The 21428-nt window shown below is 38.4% G+C and overlaps 1 protein-coding gene across 1 annotated transcript; it reads right to left on the bottom strand.

Annotated features, from left to right (window-relative positions):
• Nucleotides 1-864: 864 nt before the first annotated feature.
• On the bottom strand, nt 865-18522 carry poc1bl (POC1 centriolar protein homolog B (Chlamydomonas), like). Its single transcript, XM_066715758.1, has 11 exons — nt 18164-18522; nt 12463-12892; nt 9567-9736; nt 8361-8550; nt 7883-8068; nt 7364-7481; nt 6496-6672; nt 6161-6292; nt 5952-6062; nt 4989-5141; nt 865-4774 (listed from the first exon to the last, which is right to left on the bottom strand). Exons 2-11 carry the CDS (start codon nt 12840-12842, stop codon nt 4646-4648), a joined length of 1746 nt encoding a protein of 581 aa, XP_066571855.1. The 5' UTR covers nt 12843-12892; nt 18164-18522; the 3' UTR covers nt 865-4645.
• Nucleotides 18523-21428: the final 2906 nt, after the last annotated feature.

Raw genomic sequence — 21428 nt, 5'->3', positions numbered from 1 at the left:
CATGTTGGACTCTGAATGCTGCTTGTTCAGTGGCTATAAGGCACACTTTTGTAGCCCAACAATGTATTTATTTCAGTTACATTTTTATTTTCAAAACACCAGTGCCAAACGTGTACACGCCAAACCAACCACGCACAACACACATAACAATGTATCAGCTAGGCCTATACATAACAAAAGCACACACACACAAAACATTTGATTGGGACGTTCTCTACATAATTCTTTAATCACAATTATTGCCATTTCATTAAGCTGTGCTGCACCGTGCTGCTTAGAGTCAATGAGATTTAATCATAACAATTAGGCTATTAAAAAGCAATTTACTCATTTTTATTTGATCTCAGAATATTTGTGGGCACCACAAGATGGCACCACAGTAGTAGTAGTATTAGATTTACAGTAGACAAATTAATACAAATAGAATAAAATAAATTAATCACTGGTAATCTGGGTCTCTCTGCTGTATCAGCATCTATGATCATGCGGACAGACTGTCTTCACAGGATCACAACACCTCTAACATCAATCATGCTGAATTGTTCCTGAGGCCTGTAAGTGAATTGGATGCTGCTGTAATTTTTAAATAATTAATAAACACAGATTAAATCAGCCACCAAGTGCATATCCCAAAGCCCAGTACTTGATATATTTTTGTTTTCCAGATACTTCCTTCCGTTTGATAAAGGAAACCTGCCATTAAGTACAGGGTTTATTTGCTTTGTACAGGTGGCTGGGGAGCTCAGATGTAATCTAGGATTTGATTTGCTGATGTAAATAATTATTTTGTATCCCTTTTACTAAAATGTCTTAATCACATATATTCAATATTATTAATCATAAATACATATTCTTTCAAAGAAAAACTTTAATTGTTTTAATTGTTAATGTGTTCATAAAAAGGCATCAATTACAGATTGTTTTTAATTGGATTTCACAACAATTGGTTTAATCAGTAGTTTAAACATACACAATCTCTTTGCACAGTCCCACTCAAGTCCCTTTATACAATTAGTTTACAGAACATACAGACAACAATGGTTCTTATTAAAATACAAATTAGCAAAGTGGAAGTCATTTGAAATAACTATGCATTACCCAGTAATGCATGTAATAACTAAAGATTCTCACTTCTGTTATTCACAATTTAATGTGTTCAGATGGTAATTATTTTATCTATCTATCCAAATGGCACTGCAAAAAACGACCTGGAGAATAAACTTTGATATAGTATAGAAAGCACTTAAAATGCACAAATAAAAAGAAAACAGTTGTGATAATGACAAAATGCCATTCCCATCATTTTATTGCCGGGACAACAAAAAAAAAGCATGTTCACTGGTTCAGTTGGAGACAGAGAGAAAATGAGCAGAAATTATCTGCTTTGTAATTTTAGGAGAGTAGGTAGGTATTATTTGTATAGAAACAAGATAATACCGATATGTGTGTGTGGGTATATATATATTGATATACATTACAAAAAACATAGTCATAGCCCTGAACTTTAGGAACAATAGTTTAACATTTTATATATTTATTTTATTTAACAAAACTTTGGGAAATAAATTAAAAGATCGACAAAGTGATATCATCAGCCACTTTGTTCATAAAACCCCACAATTATTTATTCCCGACCTAGGCCTGGTTTAAATGAAAGCTTTGACCCACCCCCTAATATAGCAAACTATAAACCAGTATATCGTAACAGTTACTTTTATGATTGAAGAAAGTAGCATCTTACTTCAAATGAAGCCCCAAATGAGTACAGTTTTGTAGTTTTTCATTAGTGGGTGGGTCAAAGTTTTGACTTAATCCCAGCCTTGTTGCAGTATTCAAGTTCGTGCTCACAACCTAGGAATTCAAGTTAGTTCTCATACTTTGAAGATTTGTTAGGTATTCAGGGAGTGGAGGGCAGACGTACAGATGGACCTTATCTAACATAATATTTTTATTACTAAAAGAAGCGATTTGGGCCATCATTTACAGACTCCACATAGCTGATTTCTGTCACTGTATACCTACAATGAGCTGCAACAAATGGATTATCTACACATATTTTTCATCAAGTAGGCTTTGAAAACACAAGATAGAAAATACATAGAAAGTGAAATGTAGATGGTTTACTGACCATTTACTACTGCATTGGAGGCTGGTACACAAAGAAGAAAAAAAAAAAGTTTAATCTTTGAAAAGAAATCGGAAATGTTAAAAAAAAAAAAAAAATTACATGATCTTATCCTATTATCATCTTTTTAGAGACCATTTCCTTGTCCGTCTGGATGCAAAAAACAGTATCTCCCATTTTATCATTCTTTATTTACAAAACAAGTACACAAAATAAGTTTGTCATGATTAGGTATTTGCAATCAAATTGTAATTATAACCAAACTTGGTACAATAAATTAAATAGATTTAATTAAATATTTTACATAAATTTAGTGCAAAGGACTATTTAAAATTTTAGTTCCCATGTAATGGATGCTGGTGCTTAGAGATTATCATCTTGCCTCATGTCTCAACTTAACAAATTTGCCTTTGCCTCAAACTCCACTGAAATGCACACAGACTATTAGTGAAATTAATTAACTGTAAATTAGCATTGGTTTCACCTGAACGTGTTCACAACCCATTGATAAAATCTGTACTGTGCATTGCAGTTTTATGAAACATAAGGTGACTGAAAAGCAACACTCTTATTGGCCAGTGACAATGCTTCAAAACAATTAATGTTACATTTTAACCAAATTCACATGACAACAAAAACCTAAAACAATGATTGCGATTGAAATGCCTCACTGAACAAGGCTATGCGATTGATCTATTTATCCTATGAACCAAAATGGCTTGAGAAAAGTGTTCCAACGACTAGCTTGGTCTCATTGCAACACTTCTTTGTTTAAGAACTAGTCCCCACCTACTAAACTCACATTATGGTTTTGCGTAGTCATTTCATAATCACCCGCCGCCTACAAAGCCTTCTACACAGTCCACTGACTGTATTATTTTCACGTTATCAGCATGAGTCACACAAACAATAGGGGAAACAGCAGCTTCACAATAGACTATAAATAAATGGCACAGAGCTGAAAGAAAGTTTCAGAAGGTGAAAACTAAAAACAATGAGAGTTATATGCAAGTAGAAAATCCCTTGCATTTTCCCTGATTTGGATTTGTAATGGTTTCTTGTTTTTTCATCTCAGCCTGTAGGAGCAAAATAGCTCTCAATTGCCTTATTTACACCTTAATTACATAAATCATGTACCTACGATTGAAGCTTTCTAAAATAATTATTGAAAGATCCTTTTAAGGAAATGAAGATGGAGCAAAACTAGAAGGCACACAGATTCTTCAAGACCAGGTGCTGAATACATGCATATGTGGAGCATATTAATAAGCATGTGATTTTTCAGTTTTAACATGTTGATAAGAAAGAAAGAAATGCTCTGCACCTTACATGAGATTTTGGAGTATGTGTGTATCTTTATGTGTTGAATTACATTTGTCACCATCAGACTAAGTCACAATATACTGTAGTCTCTGCAATAATTTTGGTTTGCCTCAGTAATTACAATTTCACGATTATAAATATAAATAAGGTAAGGCAACTATAGCTTGGTAGTAATAACTTGAAACTGCAACAAAATAAAGTTGCTGTAAATGTAAAATACAGTTGTGCGTGTATTTGACATATCACTTAGGGGAGATGAAGAACTAAATTAAACTCATGTCAATTTATGCTTGAATATCCCTGCAACAACTCTTAGGGGAAAAAATAAGTTTAATTCACAAAGACACCTCTTCAGAAAAATGCATTTGATATATGCATATTGGGTTGGCAGTTTGTGTGAGGGCCTCCACTAAAGAAGAGTGGGTTTACCCATCTGGATACAATGGTTTTAAATCAAAGTCAGTCATATCTCTAGGTTCAAACTAACTTTGTTAAAGGTCATTCTGTTGTAGATGCATCATCATTTCAAAACATCAAAGAAGACACACCTTGTATTAAAGAAAAACTACATCCTGTATGGTTATTTTGGTATTCAGTGGAATTCTGGGAATTTTGAACCAGTTTCAAACAGAAAATAAAATGATGACATAATGGATCATCTGCTTTTTGACTAGATTAACTCCCTGAAGCAAACAAAGCTTTTGTTACAAATGGCACTTTCTCAGGAATGGTTACACAATAAAATAAAAATCTATGCTTTCGTTTGTGGAAAATAAACCATTATTATTAAGCACCATGAATATCTACAACTCCAATTCCCAAAACATTAGTGCAACATTCATTACATATATATATTTTCATAAAATATATATAATTACTTCCTTTCACGTAAACAATTCCTGCTGCATGTAGTGCTTGGACAGTAGCTATGCTCTAACTCCAGCCCGGCTGTGTTAGTATTGGTGGTGTATCCACAATTTCAGTCTTGCCTGGAAATTTCTGTGAAATCCACTATTTCCTGATGAACGATGACAGGCACTAAGGTGAATACAGATTTCCAATGAAGAAGTTTCAGGCAAAAAATTCCTAAACTTTAATGAACACAGATTCTCTTTCTGGTTTCTTTTGTGTCAGTTTTGTTCTGTAATAGTCCACCACAATAAGTGCACTTAGGTGTTGGTCTCTGCTACAGCCCCTTTATTCAAACTTCCAGATTTGACTTTTGTCCCCAGGACTGCACACTTTCATTTGCACATCTGTCTTTCCCTCGGCAGTGCGGTATGCGGTGATACAGGTGTTGGAGTGTGGGTGATAGACTGTCCCATCCTGTGGTGAAACAGGATAACAAATCACATTTCCTGTCTCCATACAGAAATGACTTCTTCACAATAATACTTTATCAGCTTCAAAACTGCTTTTGCCTAAAGCTTTATTTTTGTCTCAATTTTATTATTATTATTAATAATACTTACAAATAAATGATGGCAATAATAAAACCAACATCTTATTTTAGATGCCAGTCCTGAAGTCTGACTCTTACCTCTCTGAACTCCCAGATGATGTTCGCAGGCACAGCCGCTCCATCTCGAGGACAGTACTTCATGCCAATATATGTCTGCCCCTCTGGCACCTCTGCACAGATCTCCGTCACAGAGTTGAATCGGATTTCTTTTTGTGATGTGTATTCAAAGTACTAAAAGCAAGAAAGAAAAAAAAAAAACCATTGTTTTAGAAACATATGAATGTTAGACAAATGGATATGTACTGTGGACTTTTCACAGTAATTAGTCCCTGTCATATGTGTGTATGAAAATATATTGTATCTACAAGTGTACCCTACTTTGCACAGATTTGTTACAGCACACATTTATGAAGTTAATTAAAAATGAAATTCTAAACATCCATTCAAATATCAAAAGTTAGGAAAACTGAAATGCAATACTTTACTAATACTTTACTGTTTTTTTACGGTCAAGGTAGCTCACACAACACACAAGACATATCCTAATAACGATCCCTCATCGCTGCATTAGAAGACATGAGGGTTTGTACTTGTAATGCATCTTCACTAAGTGGTCTGTTGCTTCCATTCACTTCAAGCATCATGTATCTTTAATTCTCAGCAAGCTGTACGAGGAGATCCCGAAGGTTCTTGTTTAGTAACCTTAGATAGTGCTGGGTCCCTTACTTGTTTTCACCGATACCTTGTGCATTTTTAGTGACACTTGATGCATCACATCAATGAGTAAACAGCCTCAGGGCAGGCTCAGTATAGTGTGGCTAGACCTTTCTGTGTTATTAAAGGTTACTAGTTTATAAAGGAATACACAAATGTGACCATCAAGTACATTTTACTTTGCCACAAGTGTGTGCCTGATGTACACCACCCCTTACAATTAAAGCTCTGCTAAGTATTACCATTCAAGTTGTGAAAGGTTTGGAATATGAGATATTTTTTCAGATCCTAGCACTGTTGGAAGCAGCCATTTTAAAATCCATTTACCTGGTTTCCACCCTGGCCATGGCAACCAAACAAAGACAGGTGAGCCCCAGTAGGGTTGTGCTCAGGGGCGTTGTAGTCCAAGCACTCGGAGTGAATCCCAGAGCTGCGCACCTGGAGACAGACAAAAGACAAACAAATTTCAGGTCAGCTTCTTACAGGAAAGCAAATAAGTTTAAACAAGACATCTGATTAAGACAGCAATGACTTACTGCTCCATGCCAGCCTGGTCTGTCCTCTGGGACGTGCAAGTCTGGATAAATGTTCTTCAAATACCAGTCGAAGCTCTCGCACTTTAGTCTCTCCCGAAGGAGTTTCCTTTCAGAAATGTCCCCATACTTTTCCTGAAAGAATGGAGAAAAGTGAATACCCACAATGTCTGTAAGACCCAGTATGAATGGCTTTGGGTGTGACAGAATACTTCTGTAGCACTTTATTGTCTGAACATAAAACCCAAACATAAGTACTTTACTGTGGAGTGTTCTAAAGCCCTCGTACATTAAAGACCTATACTGGCAGCTGGATACATCTGAGAACGCCACAGTACCTTTCTAGCAGGAGGGTTGCGGTTGTAAAAGTGTTGTTTGTACGAGTCCATCCAGACCTCAGCGGCCCGCACCGTGTTCTGGAGGAAGTTGGGCCGGGCATAGGGGGCTTTCTTTGGAAAGACGTGGCCCACATGGGAACAAGGGTGAATCTCCAGTGACCCTCCACACTGCCAGACCTGCCCAGGAACAAAGTGTGATGCTAATGATGTGTTCTTGTACTATACCATCATCAACAAGTCAGACATGAATGTCTTAAACTCTCTCTGACTCTCTCTGACAGCTGACTTGAGAAGTATCAGTTTCCCAATGTTTTTCCTTCCAATAAGGGTGGGTAGTCGAAAAACAGAACAAAATGTTACATTTCCAGTATATTTACCGATTATATTTTCAGATAACCTGCGGACAATTTCCCCTTTCAATTGTCGAAGCATGCTATCCATACTAAGTATAGAGGATTTTCACTTTTGAAACCATGAAAACAGTGCTGTTGTATTGCTTAAAAAAAAAAAACATTCTTATCAGTTTCTCAGTTGTAAACCTATCCACACAGCATAAAAAATGAATGAAAGTTTGAAGTCTCCTAAAAGTATTTGATTTCCTCATCCATAAAACATTACTGCACTTAATGCTTCCTTTTCATTTCTTTTCCAAAAAAACTGCAAATTTGACAGATAATGGAAAAAATTAAAAAAGGTCCTTGCTTAACAATATTGTAGGAGGCTATGATGTAGTGTCTGGGGTTTCTTACTGAGATGCATTTATCTGACTGACCCCCGCCAAATATGAGGGAAAAGAAGTACAGAAGAACGTACAACAATGACCCTTAGAAAACATTTGCAAATTGGCAATCTCCTACCAATTACTTACCCTGAAGGAAAGCTCCAGGTTCTCTCCCCCCCACACCTCCATGCCCATGTCATAGGTTCCCAGGTATTCAAAGTAAGACTTACTCACAGCAAACAGGCCTCCTGCCATTGTTGGCGACCTGACAAAAGAAAATGATACATTGTAACATGTCCAGTATGTTCTACTTTCACACTGATTAGTTGTGAAATCTAGTTATGCCGAGCCATTCCAGAAGGCAGACGTGGCTTTTATGGTTCAGAATTACCCAAGGCCATGTTAAAGTGACACTCATTCTTGTGGCATAGTTAAAGTTGAATCAAAAGTTTACATACAGTAGGACAATGCAATAAAACAACTTTATACAATAAACTATGTCAGTGTGTTTGACAACATGGCACTGTATTGTAAACAAAAGTTATTTTTCCACTTCTCATCAACAAAGATAAAATCTCGAGCCCTTGACACAAATCTGGATAATCGTCACATGCTTTCCAAGTACACGCTTCACCTGCAAATTACAACAGCACACATCATGCCAACCTTATTGGATCGATCCTCGATTTCCGTTTGCTGCGGTCCTCCTCTGGTACGGAGTGCCACTGAAAGGTCAGCCTCCAGTCAAAGCCACCGATCATGGGCTCATCTGTCTGCATGTAAAACTCAAAGTTGTTCCAGTCAATGGTGTCTATTACAGGGCACACAATAGCAGTCTCATTTTCTCCGATTCTGCAACAAAGACACACAAAACATCTATATTCACTACGGACTGAAGTCATATCTTTTAAATGCCAGGTTAAAAAAACAACTAAGAATTACACTATTAAATATTACTATTCATGAATACAGACTACACAAAACCTTTCCATACTTACTGGAGTTAATGCTTGAAACAGGAAACCAAAAAAGGATGTTAAATTGCAGGGTTCGAAATCCAATGAGACAGAGATACAAAACAGTAGCTAGAAGTACTGCATGGGTAAAAAATAAAATAAAAAAAGTCTTCCAAAATCACACTTGCCTCTCCAGGAGGGGTTCGATCCACCCGGGGACACACTCGCAGTGGCAGTCCAGGAAGGTGAGCACATCTCCAGTGGCGTACGTGGCTCCAATAAGCCGAGCTCGGACCAGCCCTTCCCGTTTATTGGTCTTGATTAGCCGAACCCTCTCTAGATTACTGAGGTACTCAGCCAGTTGGGACTTCAGGTAGACTGAAACACCACCATAAGAGCCCAATTAATAAATTCAATTCATACACACACACATACATACATATATATTTATCGTACTGCTTTGTCAGCTTCAATGTTACGAAGGGTTACTTTGTAATCTTTCAGTGCTCTGCCTTGCCACTATCTTTTTTACGCAGCTGCTGGGTCATAACACAATTTTTCTCATACCAACTGATTTTTTGTTTACTCGTTCCATTTGGAGGTGTTGTTCTATTTCTGAAGTAATTTACTAGATTGGGTGAAGTTAAGGTCAAGTAAATCAGCAGAAAGTCAATCTTAAACAGGCCTGTTTTTTGTTAAGGGCTATGCTTGTTAAATGAGCAGAATGAATTGAATTGCCCTCGATGTGGAGCCATGGCAGTAAAATTCAGTGCAATGTCGGTAGTAGACTGGGACAGATATCAAGAGGCACACAAACTGTGATGAATGGGCCGGGAAAAACATAATACAAAATGAATGATTATTTTTGTCTTTTTCCAATAAAAAGAGAAATAGATCACAATCAAAAGGCAGAACCATAAACCAGGCATGCAATGAAGACATCTCAAAGACAAACATGAAAGTTCACACCGAGTGTCTCTATTCATGTAATAGTTTATAAAAAAAAATATGTATGGGTTGAATTGCTTTTCTTGCATTTAACATTCATTCAATCTAAACATTTGTGAAGATATGAATATTATATAGCAAGTCACCCTACAGGTTTTCTTACTGAAATGTGGTTGCACTGAATTGCATCAAAGTTTCCCCCACACGTATTAAAAATGTATAAGGGTATTATTTCAAAATAACAAGTTATAAATTATTCAATACATTTGAAAAAGATTCAATACTGTGGGGCTGAGAAACTGTAACATCTCTCTTATACTGTCACTCCAAAGAGATCGTTTAAAGTAGAGTTTCTCATAGATTTGACATATAAAAAAGTAACACTTTTGAAAACTAAAAATGAACAACATAAAGCAGTCTTTGTTCTAATGATATCACCAACTAACCTCTGTCACTGAAGTCATCAATCAGTATGATTTCCTTCAGCAGGATGGCCGGAGTGGTCTCCAGCACGCTGTGAATGGTTCTCAGAAGAGTGGACCAGGCCTCGTTGTAGAAGGCAATGATCACTGATGTTGTGGGCAGTTTCCGATAGTCAAACATCTTGGCTCGGCACCTGCAAGGACAGGAACGGTATTTCTGAAACTATAATTGTCAATTATATCAACTTAATCAAGTATACACAAACAAATGTACAGTTATAAATATAAGAAAATAAATAAGTTATGAAGATTCATAGACAGACTCATTCCATCCTGTTTTCAGAAGGCGTTTTATAGAAAGAGTTTCTCTCCTCTGATAACATCAGCCAAAGTACATTTCATGCCTATATTTTTGTATTGTTAATTACTTAACATGGATTAGAATCATGATTTGAAGGAGCAGGGGGTGTGAGGGTAAGATATTGCTAATACTTATAATTTCCCTGTGATGCACTTACTATATAAAACTGACAGTAATCGGTTAGACCCTTTTTTTTTTTTTTTTTTTTTTTTAATCACAGAGAGGAAATTACAGCATTGAAATTTCCAAGGCAGCAATTCACTGCACTGTTTTTGTTTCATCAGCCGAGTATAAATCATGCGAGAGTCAGACATTCCAGAACCATTCTCAAAAGGTCCCAAGAAACAACAGACACACCCTCCACAAAAAGAAATGTACAGTACCATTACAAGACAGAACGAGAATATCAGTGGGATGTAAACAAAGTTAGGACACTTCACAGCTTTAAAAATGTTGGGCTCATAACCAGGCCTCCAACAATAACAGAACATGTTAAACCAATGAAACCCAAGAACACAGTTTCTCACACTTAATTTCCAAGAGGGCAGTGAATCTTTGAAAGTGGTTGTAAACATTATGTTTTGGTAAAAACATTGTTTCTTAGTTATTATTTGTTTTTGGATGTTGCTTTGTATCGAAACTTTTACAATGTACATCCATACAGTGGGGGGAAAAAAGTATTTGATCCCCTGCTGATTTTGTACGTTTGCCCACTGACAAAGAAATGATCAGTCTATAATTTTAATGGTAGGTGTATCTTAACAGGGAAAGACAGAATAACAACAAAAAAATCCAGAAAAATGCATTTCAAAAAAGTTATAAATTGATTTGCATGTTAATGAGGGAAATAAGTATTTGACCCCTTAGACTTAGTACTTGGTGGCAAAACCCTTGTTGGCAATCACAGAGGTCAGACGTTTCTTGTAGTTGGCCACCAGGTTTGCACACATCTCAGGAGGGATTTTGTCCCACTCCTCTTTGCAGATCCTCTCCAAGTCATTAAGGTTGCGAGGCTGACGTTTGGCAACTAGAACCTTCAGCTCCCTCCACAGATTTTCTATGGGATTAAGGTCTGGAGACTGGCTAGGCCACTCCAGGACCTTAATGTGCTTCTTCTTGAGCCACTCCTTTGTTGCCTTGGCTGTATGTTTTGGGTCATTGTCATGCTGGAATACCCATCCACGACCCATTTTCAATGCCCTGGTTGAGGGAAGGAGGTTCTCACCCAAGATTTGACGGTACATGGCCCCGTCCATCGTCCCTTTGATGCGGTGCAGTTGTCCTGTCCCCTTAGCAGAAAAACACCCCCAAAGCATAATGTTTCCACCTCCATGTTTGACAGTGGGGATGGTGTTCTTGGGGTCATTCCTCCTCCAAACACGGCGAGTTGAGATGATGCCAAAGAGCTTGATTTTGGTCTCATCTGACCACAACACTTTCACCCAGTTCTCCTCTGAATCATTCAGATGTTCATTGGCAAACTTCAGACGGGCCTGTACATGTGCTTTCTTGAGCAGGGGGGCCTTGCGGGCGCTGCAGGATTTCAGTCCTTCACGGCATAGTGTGTTACCAATTGTTTTCTTGGTGACTATGGTCCCAGCTGCCTTGAGATCATTAACAAGATCCTCCCGTGTAGTTCTGGGCTGATTCCTCACCGTTCTCATGATCATTGAAACTCCACAAGGTGAGATCTTGCATGGAGCCCCAGACCGAGGGAGACTGACAGTTATTTAGTGTTTCTTCCATTTGCGAATAATCGCACCAACTGTTGTCACCTTCTCACCAAGCTGCTTGGCGATGGTCTTGTAGCCCATTCCAGCCTTGTGTAAGTCTACAATCTTGTCCCTGACATCCTTGGACAGCTCTTTGGTCTTGGCCATGGTGGAGAGTTTGGAATCTGATTGATTGATTGCTGCTGTGGACAGGTATCTTTTATACAGGTAACGAGCTGAGATTAGGAGCACTCCCTTTAAGAGAGTGCTCCTAATCTCAGCTCGTTACCTGTATAAAAGACACCTGGGAGCCAGAAATCTTGCTGATTGATAGGGGATTAAATACTTATTTCCCTCATTAACATGCAAATCAATTTATAACTTTTTTGAAATGCGTTTTTCTGGATTGTTTTGCTGTTATTCTGTCTCTCACTGTTAAAATACACCTACCATTAAAATTATAGACTGATCATTTCTTTGTCAGTGGGCAAACGTACAAAATCAGCAGGGGATCAAATACTTTTTTCCCTCACTGTATCTCATTACAATGAACATGTTCAGATGCTGATTATGATAAGATAGATATACTAAACTAGCTAGTTTTTCAAGAAAGTGTGTAGGGTTTAGAGATTACTGTGAAGTTTTTGCAGTTTATGCACATTAGAACCATGCAAAATGAACAAACTGGGCCAGGCCTACAACAGCACTCTGTGCAATGCAGATAAACCTCACCACAGGATTTCCTCATGATAATGAGCCTCTTTACTTATCCAGCATTATAAATATAAACTGGAAGAATGTTGTTCAAGGTTAAACACATTCCTCAAGCAAGATGGGGGTTACTCACTCATACATCCTGTTGTCTGCAATGTGGCGGTGCAGGGAGACCCTGTCACTCATGTAGATGTTGATGGCATATCTCTCAATGCTTTCCTCCTCCTGCTTCTTCTGCTCCGGGTCCAACTCCATCCGGGCAGCTTTGCCCCATTCCCCAGGGGAGTTGGGGTCAGGTGGGGGTTTCTTGTAGACGGGCCGTGCCAGCTGCTCCCTGGTCTCCCCTTGGATGGAGAAGTGTCTCTCCAAGAGGTTCCTGCCCGCCCCCTCAGCTCCAGAGCCCTGGAAGGAGGAGCTTGAGCGCTCCAGGACGAGGTAGCCCAGCCAAACCACAGACAGGAGAATGAAGGTCTTCGCCAGCAAGGCCAGCTTCCGTGACCAGCGCACCCTCATGGCCTCGGCAGCGACACACGGCGACACAGAGACAGCCCAGGCCCTGGACACTACAATGCAGGGCACAGCAATGCACAGAGACTTAGACTCCAGAAAGCACAGTTTAACACCTATCCTCAAGTATTGCCACAGCCCATGACTACAGCTTCATCTGCCTTTGTGTAGGTTTGGTTTTGTTTTGTTTTCTAATTACACACATATTTGTTCTTTCTTTTACATAAAAGAAAAAGAAACAAGCAGAAAGTTGAAAAACCATACGCAGGTCTATTGCATTAATCAATAAGTTTGACGGGTGTGGCGCATTACTACGGACATTCAAATTGCATACTTCCTAACACATTAGCTGTGACTGCTGCCCTGAAAACTTCAAACTCCCTTCAGTCCAACAGCATTTGAGCTCCAATCGCTGAAACCAGAAGAATGTTCTTTTCAGTGCTCAAGGTGTTATCTTACATGGATCTGGTAGGGCGCCAGGCTCTGAATCCTGATATTCCAAGTAGAAAGCCCACTAACAAAAACCCTTTTTAGAAGAATTCATTAGCACGTTCCACCCTACATTTGATAGCCGGTCTAATGCTCCTGGGTCATAATGGAATCAACCAGAGAGATTTTCTTCTATTCATATAATGCTGTGATCAACATATGTTACAGTAGGAGCCAGTAAATTATTGCTCTCCCAACACACTTTGTTTTGTCATCATATGTCATCCAATTAGCACCGCTCAATGAAAGACATTCCAAAAGCAATGCAAGACTGCATTACAGAAGAGTAATCCACTGAACCACAACCAAAAGCATGGATGGATGACATTATTTTTCCCCCTGCCTGGACTCTACATAAAGATGACTGATGTTGTGAGACTTAACTGTGCTGGCATCTGGAGCCGGATTACATTTAGTCCTGTGGTTTATTGTTTTAATTCAAGTGCCTCTACTTGAAAGTCACTGAACCAGTTACTGTAGATGCCCAAGAAACACAAATGTGCAGTGTGCTGCATCTGCAGGAGCTGCTGGCAAGATGCTCTACAGAACGGCCATTAACTCACATTACAGCAGCAAAACCACCCACAATGAGCATTTTCCTCCCCCACATTGCAGACTCTGGACAGGACAGGGTTTCCAGTATTTCAATTACATCAAACGCTCATCAGACCCACACTACAAGGAATAGCCCACCTTGAAAAATGAGGACACGATGGCAGACATATTGTGACTGTTTTGATAAAACTGTATTGTGGCCATTTAGATAAAATTCCCTCTCATCCATGCCAAACAAGCAAGATAGGACAAATGGCCTCCTCTTGTTTGTAACCTTTCTTAAGTTCTCATCTGCTAGTATGAATGTCACCTATCACACATTTTAGTTTGAGAAACCACAGTAATAATGTAAAATATTAGTTTTTTGAATGTCACTTAAAAATAGTTCTCATTATAGTGAAAGTAATCTGACTTTGATCTACACAAACATATTATTGTATAAATAATTATATGGACCTACCAAAAAGAACACAATACAAAATATTGGATATTAAATTATACCCCTTTCATTTAAGTCTTAATAAGTGTTATACAAACTGTGTGTCCTTGATCTAGGCTAGTTGATTAAGGAACACCTAAATTAATTTTAAGTCAAAGACACTTCCTCTTCTTTAAAATTAATTTAGGCCTATATTCTACCCCCCTCCCCATTCCCTACAATTCATCTGGATCACTGTCACTTTAGATAATGATGCTAAATGTTACTTGATCCAACTGGTGAAGGATCTGAAACTGTCCCAATGCTAAAAATAAACCTGTGCCAAACAAAACAAACAAAAATAACCGTGAAAGCATTTACTTTCTTTTAAAATCCATAATTTTGTATAGGTTTTCTGCTGCTAGGAGTATAAGTTTCAGGTTTTTAAGAAGCGTCTCTCTCTATTTTCAGTACAAAGAGAATATTTGTCAACTCAAATCCAACACAACACCTGGGTCACCCAAAGTGTACACATTCACATTGTACGATTTCTGAGAAAGCCTACACCAGTGGTTCTCAACCCCGGTCCTGGAGGACCCCCTAATCTGATGGTTTTTGTTCCAACCAAGTGCTCAATTACTTAATTGAACCCTTAATTTAACTAATAGGGCCTACATTTCCTAAATCAGTGCTGTTACATTATTTCAAACAGTAGGGGTTTAAGTTAAATATACAATTGTATAAGGAACATATTATCTTAATAAGGAACTAATGATTTATTAGTTACAAAATTTAAATAGACAAATGAAAGCAAATTATTACTTTAGGGTTCAATTAAGTAATTGAGTGCTCAGTTGGAACACAAACCAGCAGGGTAGGGGCTCCTCCAGGACCGGGGTTGAGAACCACCCCTGTACAGAGGGTAGCTAACAGACCATCACAAAACCATCACAAAAAACAGATTTCCACATCTCCATGTCTGGAAATGCCTTTGTACACCTGAGAAATAAACATGTAAATTTAAATTACATCATAATTTGAATGTTATCCTGTTTAACACAGCACCCTACAACAGACATTCAGCAAAACAAATCTCTTTGTTGCTTATCCAGCCATTCTTTCCCTCGATCAACAGTGCAAACTGCGTTTTGGCAATGAATGTTTTGAGAGTTATATTGCAGAAGTGAAAAATTAATAATAGCATTATAAAAATGAAGGAATAGAAACGGATCACTTTAAAATCAGCAATGCCAAATCAGTCTAAAGAAGACTAAGAACTTGTTACTGGAGACATCAGAAATTGCCGTGAACCTCTGGAGACGCAAGCACACAAAAACTCATGTTAGAGAAATGAAGGAACAATCTTGAGAATTCAAGATATTCTACAAGGAATATGTTATGTCTCTGTTTCAAGAACAAGGTGCCATCAAATCTATTTTTAAAGCATATGACTGAATGAATGACAAACCAGAAAACGGTGCATGTGTCATTTTGAACATTTTCCTTTTACCAGATAAAATACACACCTTTCCCACACATTTCAATTACACAAACAGGCAGCAATTAGTTTAGTTATTAGTTAATTAGTTACTTATTGGTTACATAACTAACTTAGAAATTGTATACAAGATCTCTCCACATGAGATGTGACTAAAAAGCTTTATTTACAAATATGAATCTGGTCCAATTCTGTCCAATACCACTTATAAAACTTCCAGTTAGGTTAACTTACTAATTCTAAAGAAAATTAAATATCAGAATTAATTAATTAAAATATAGTACTACCCATACCATACTGAATTGAAGCTTAGGTTGGGAATGTAATCAAACTTCTAAAACATGTCTATGCTAGACCTATGATTTCTCTTGGGCACTTTCCAACTGAAACTTAGCAAAGAAGATACAATTACCTTTTTCCAACCTTAAAAAAAAAAAGAATTAAAGCAAAATTCCACAATATACAGAAACACATTTTACTGTTAATGTCAGTGATTCGAACACTTTCAAACAATGTCTTTGAAATAATCATATCATCTGAATTTCAATAAATCATGTGCTGATTTCAACTTCAATGAAAACCTGCAAAAACAAAAAAAAATCTTACAAATGTGGAAGAAAATCACAAAGAAACTATCAACAGTGGGCATGAAAATTCATACTCAAACAGGGAGCAACTGGAATACAATGTAATAATTATAATCAAAAATGTCAGCGCTACAGTAACTCTACGGTACTCAACTGTACCATGTAATTATAATAAAGACATGTTTTTTTATTTTTTTTTAATGGCACTGTATAAGTAAGGAGTGAAGCAGCTGACCTGAAAACTTCAGAGAGGTAGGCCAACAAACCACACAAAGGTAGTTAGTCTGATTGGTAATGAACAACAACAGTATGAGCAGTGTGAAGTGATTACCCTATGTCTATCCCCTAGTATCTAACTTTTAACCCTTAGAGAGCAATCTCATGCGATAAACACCAACTCAACAGATATAGGCTATATCTGAGAAGCATCGGATCCAAGTCCTGAATAAACCAAGCAGCTGAACTTGGCTAGAGAACCAGCCTGTTCCGAGAGGGCAGGGAGGGGAAAATCATCTGGGAGAACTTAACCCAATCACTCCACCCTGACCCCTGACAGCCTGGCCAGGATGAGGCCATGCAGCTTGGACTTATTCCCTCACAAGCCCATAGCTTGGCAAGGTCTACCATCCACCAGGGGAAGGTAGGCCCGGTCTGGAATGACGAGATTAATACAAAGGAAACGCGTGACCTCAGAGTCTTGTCTACAAAGGTGTGGACTCTCTGTGGGCTGAAGTAAAACTTGGCCTCTCCAAAACATAAGGGTGGGGGACATTGCAAATGTAGTAATTAAATAAATACACAAACAGCTATATTCATATTGTTCAGAACTACACAATTGCCACAATAATCTCAATGTATACATGTTTTCATGGAATTGTCTATATTTAAAAACAAAATCTACTCAATTCCCCAGTTCTACTTACTGATCTACCGGATAATTAAATGAAATTGAGCTGTGAAGTAGCATTCATGTTAATCAATCGAATCCCCTCTGAATTAATGTTATGGCATGACTGTGATTTCAGTGTTTGCTGTGACTTATATACATACACATTGGCTGTTCAAGTTTCCGGGCCTCCTATTACTACTATGTTAACACACAGGCTTTAGGAACAGAACAGCACATTTATTTTTACAATTGCATAACACAATAAACAATCATGGAGGCACTAGAGGCAACAGCCACTGAGTAATACTTTACTCTTCTATAAATAAATACTGTAATGTCTTACTTCTTTGGTCAGTGTATAATCACCTATTTATTTATCTCTGTATTTGTCATGCATCACCTTTTCTTTCAGGATAGAGCTGATGTCACTGAAATAACACATTCGCTATGATGGATAGGTTTTATAATTGAATAATTGAACAGCTACAGTCACACGTCAGACACAGCATCACAGGAGCACATCGCGACATGTAAATGATGCAAGAAGACACAATGTAGATGAAACAAATCCAATGCAGTAACAGTTTTAAAAGCAGGATAACTTCATGAGCACTTAATGGACGGCAAGTGACAGTGTTTGTGCCGTTCAACCTATTGTCACAAGTAACTTTGTTTTAAAGATTTGCAGAACTGAACTTGAAAACCTTCCCACGGATACGTGGACATCTGAGCACAGGCAGCTCCTTGCGGACATAGTTTAACACTTGCCTGCTATGTCCTAGCGACGGGCAGACCGAGAGCTTTCACCCCAAATCCCTTAAAACGGATTGGCCAATGCGAAGTGTAGAAAGTACAACTTATACTACACTTCGGATATATAAGCCGTCTTACCTGGCCGCTACATTCCCGGTCCCATACAGCGGGCGATATGTCAGCGAGCTCGGTGCCAATACGCAGCCCAGACTGTCAGCAAAACCACATCCTCCTCCACGTTGATGACACACACACACACACACACACACAAAAAGAGAAAAAGAAAAAACTTAATCGTTAGCTTGAACAAACACTTTGCTTCTGCTTGTTTGAAGTCACGACTGTGCGGTTGCAGCTGCAGTTCCGTGTCGTGTTCCGGGTCCGGACAAGTTTAAAAGCCTGCCAGCGCACCCCTGTGCTGATAATAATAATAAGTGTGTGTTGGCCGTTTCTCATGCATGTCAGGGTGCATGTCTGTCTGCGTGTGTCGCCCGTCTCCGCCTGCAGGGGCTCCAGGAAGCGCCGAGCCTGGCCGCTTCACCCGTCAGGACCACGTGACTGGGGCATTGTGGGAAGGTGGGCTCTGACATAGCCCACTGCCTGGAGTATACTTTATTATTATTATTATTATTATTATTATTATTATTATTATTATTATTAGTAGTAGTAGTAGTAGTAGTAGTAGTAGTAGTAGTAGTAGTATTAACAGGTGTCCTTACCCAATGCATACTTTAGCATACAACTTTAGTCCACTTAGAATACAACTGACTGAGAACAAGCTGGCTACACAATATAGTGCATATTTCTGTGAATTGCATGTTCTCTCATTTAACATTTATTTGCCTGCTTGATTAAAATACAGTTTCTGCTATGATTATGTTTTCTCTATAATGGGATATAAGCATATAGACACTGTGTTGCGTATGTTCAGGCACATTGTAAAGCCAAATTCGACCCCTCTTTCTGTTGTAATCATGTTTAAAACAGATACTGTACACCAGATGTGTTCAAGCAAGTCGTCAGGCTGTAGTATTTGAGTGGCGCCCTGCATATGCCTTTTCTTTGCTCAATGTGAGAGAGTGATGTAAATCAAACACTGAAAAGGAAGTTCTAATTATAGCAAACGTGCAAAAAAAAGGTAGTATTTGACTTCCTCTGTCCTCACTTTCAAGTCAGCAAAAATATTTAGATCTAAATGTCTCGTGGAGGATTATTTAGAACTGCGACGCACGAGTCGGGGCATCTGCTGTTTACAGCAACACACCCAAAACACTTGCTGTTTACAATGCGTCCAGCTGGAAGAGAAGAGCGAGCACGTCTTGAGCATTTTAGAAGGTTAAAGCCACCAAGCAATGCTTTCAGGGACAAGCTGTGTGTCTGATTTTGTGTTGATTACGTAATAACACAAAGAAAAGCTGTGCTGCGAAGCGAACTGTAAAAGATAGGCCTTAGCCAGACAGTTGAGATCATAACTGACTTACACCACTACTTAGTTAAGGTGACCAAATATTCATATCACTATTTAAAGACATGTAACACCTCAAAAGACAGATGTCAGTGTGGATTTGCTGAAAAGGTTGTTGGGGTTGTAATCCCTCATTGTTGTTCTGTGAAACATGTAGTTATGTCTCTTCCCTCTCACCTTTCTCTACCCCACAGACATATCAATCACAGCAGGTGGGGAGAGACTGCACACTGATCCGCTAACAGGATCTCTATATGAATGAATTAGCAAAATAGCCAGGGGGATTAAGCAGACACTTGCATGCAGCCTTCTCGCAGCCTGAACAAGGCGCTGTTCGTGTACAGACTTAACACTGCTCTGGAGAGGAAAATAGGTAAAGCCAATTGGTGTGACCCACTGGAGGATTAGCTATCCCTAGCTCTTGCCTTAATAATAGGTCTCAAAGATTCAGCAGGTTCACGGCACTGTCCTGTTTTCCGTTACAATTGTTAAGATATTACTCTCCAATAAAATGTTCAGAATTTAATCAAATCTTGCAGCTCGATTCTCCATTATATATGAAAGACATATTCTCTTGTGTGAATATGTCAGTATTTAACGAGATTCACACAGTGACACCTTCCACCTGAATCTAATTTCTTCTGGCAGAAGGCATCGCTGAGTCCTAAAATGTACACATGATGTGAAAACAAAGTAAAGACACACAAACTCAAGCCTTCAATAAAGCAGTGATCAATATTATTCTAGAAAGCATGCATGTTTTTTTGCTAGTACACCTTTACAGTCCATCTCCCTCCAGTTATCCTGATTATCTTTGTAACAGAATCTGATCTGTAGATCCAGACAGCAGCTTCATTATACAGGTGCACCAGCTCAAGCTCCCAGGCAATGCATTGAATGAAGCATAAAACACACAGGTGAACACAGAGCTAGGCGTTTGAACCCGGAGCTACCTGCATTAAAACCCTCGGAGTGGGACAGAGGCATGCCCTCATTCACAATTGTCATGGTGTGCTTGTTCTATCATCAGAATAGCAAATTGAATGTGATCGTTTTGGAAAGTGTTCACATTGTAGTTCAGTTGAATGTAAAAAACGTGATAAGAAAGTTACTTTTTTTGTGAGGGTAAATAGTTAATGGTACTGTGGGATTATACATATATTAATATTATAAACTTCAGACAGCACTGTTCTGCTGTGGTAATTGTGTAAGGTCTGCGTCTGTGAAACTCAAAGGTAACCCTTAGCTGGATATGAGGAGTAATCCCCTACCATTTACAGCGTGAAATCTTGCCTGCAGGCCAAACAGTAATACGTGGTTTAGACATGTCTGACAAAGAATGGTTTAAACACGTCTGGTGCTGAATTTAGCATCATTTAGTAATCACAGATGAGTTGTGGTACTGTATACATTTTTAATGTGAGCAGAAATGTTAGAACAGGAAGCCTCACAAGTGCTGATTGAATGTTTTTCCACAAAGATTTATATCCCCCCACCCCTATCTTACCCCCATATATACACTTCGGTTCCCAGTATCTAAAGAATTGGATGTTGATTGAATAATGTCCTAAAATTTCCCCATCTCTGATATGTAATGTGTGTAATCTACAATCAGATTGTGTCTTGTTTTGTGCCAGCGTTAAGATTTATTGTTCAAAACATTGATGGGTCAAAAACGATTTGAAAGAGGGAGGAAAACATTTTAAAATGTTCTATTTATATGTGATCCCCTGTCACCACTCCATTCCATGTCCCATCTGCAGTGAAATACTGAATTGTGTCTTTAGCTCTGTACTCGACAATACAGGGGTTGAAAACAGTGCAAACAAATCTACATCCTGGAATTAAGAGCATCAGTTTTCAGTACACCAGTGAGAGCAAACTGCCAGCTGAGGTATTTTAATGCAAATGCATTCTGAATGAATATAATGTCACTAT

The sequence above is a fragment of the Amia ocellicauda genome, chromosome 10, assembly GCF_036373705.1.
Source record: "Amia ocellicauda isolate fAmiCal2 chromosome 10, fAmiCal2.hap1, whole genome shotgun sequence".
In the NCBI taxonomy this organism is placed as follows: Eukaryota; Metazoa; Chordata; class Actinopteri; order Amiiformes; family Amiidae; genus Amia; species Amia ocellicauda.
Note: the sequence above shows the minus strand (reverse complement) of the source record. Positions and strands in the feature narration are given on the sequence as shown.

Coding starts and splice junctions, on each gene's coding strand:
- poc1bl (XM_066715758.1), bottom strand. CDS start 12,842: ATGAGGGTGCGCTGGTCACGGAAGCTGGCCTTGCTGGCGAAGACCTTC. Junction 6,673..7,363: donor ACCTGGAGCTTTCCTTCAGG/GTAAGTAATTGG, acceptor GTTCCTGGGCAG/GTCTGGCAGTGTGGAGGGTC. Junction 4,775..4,988: donor TCATCTGGGAGTTCAGAGAG/GTAAGAGTCAGA, acceptor GTTTCACCACAG/GATGGGACAGTCTATCACCC.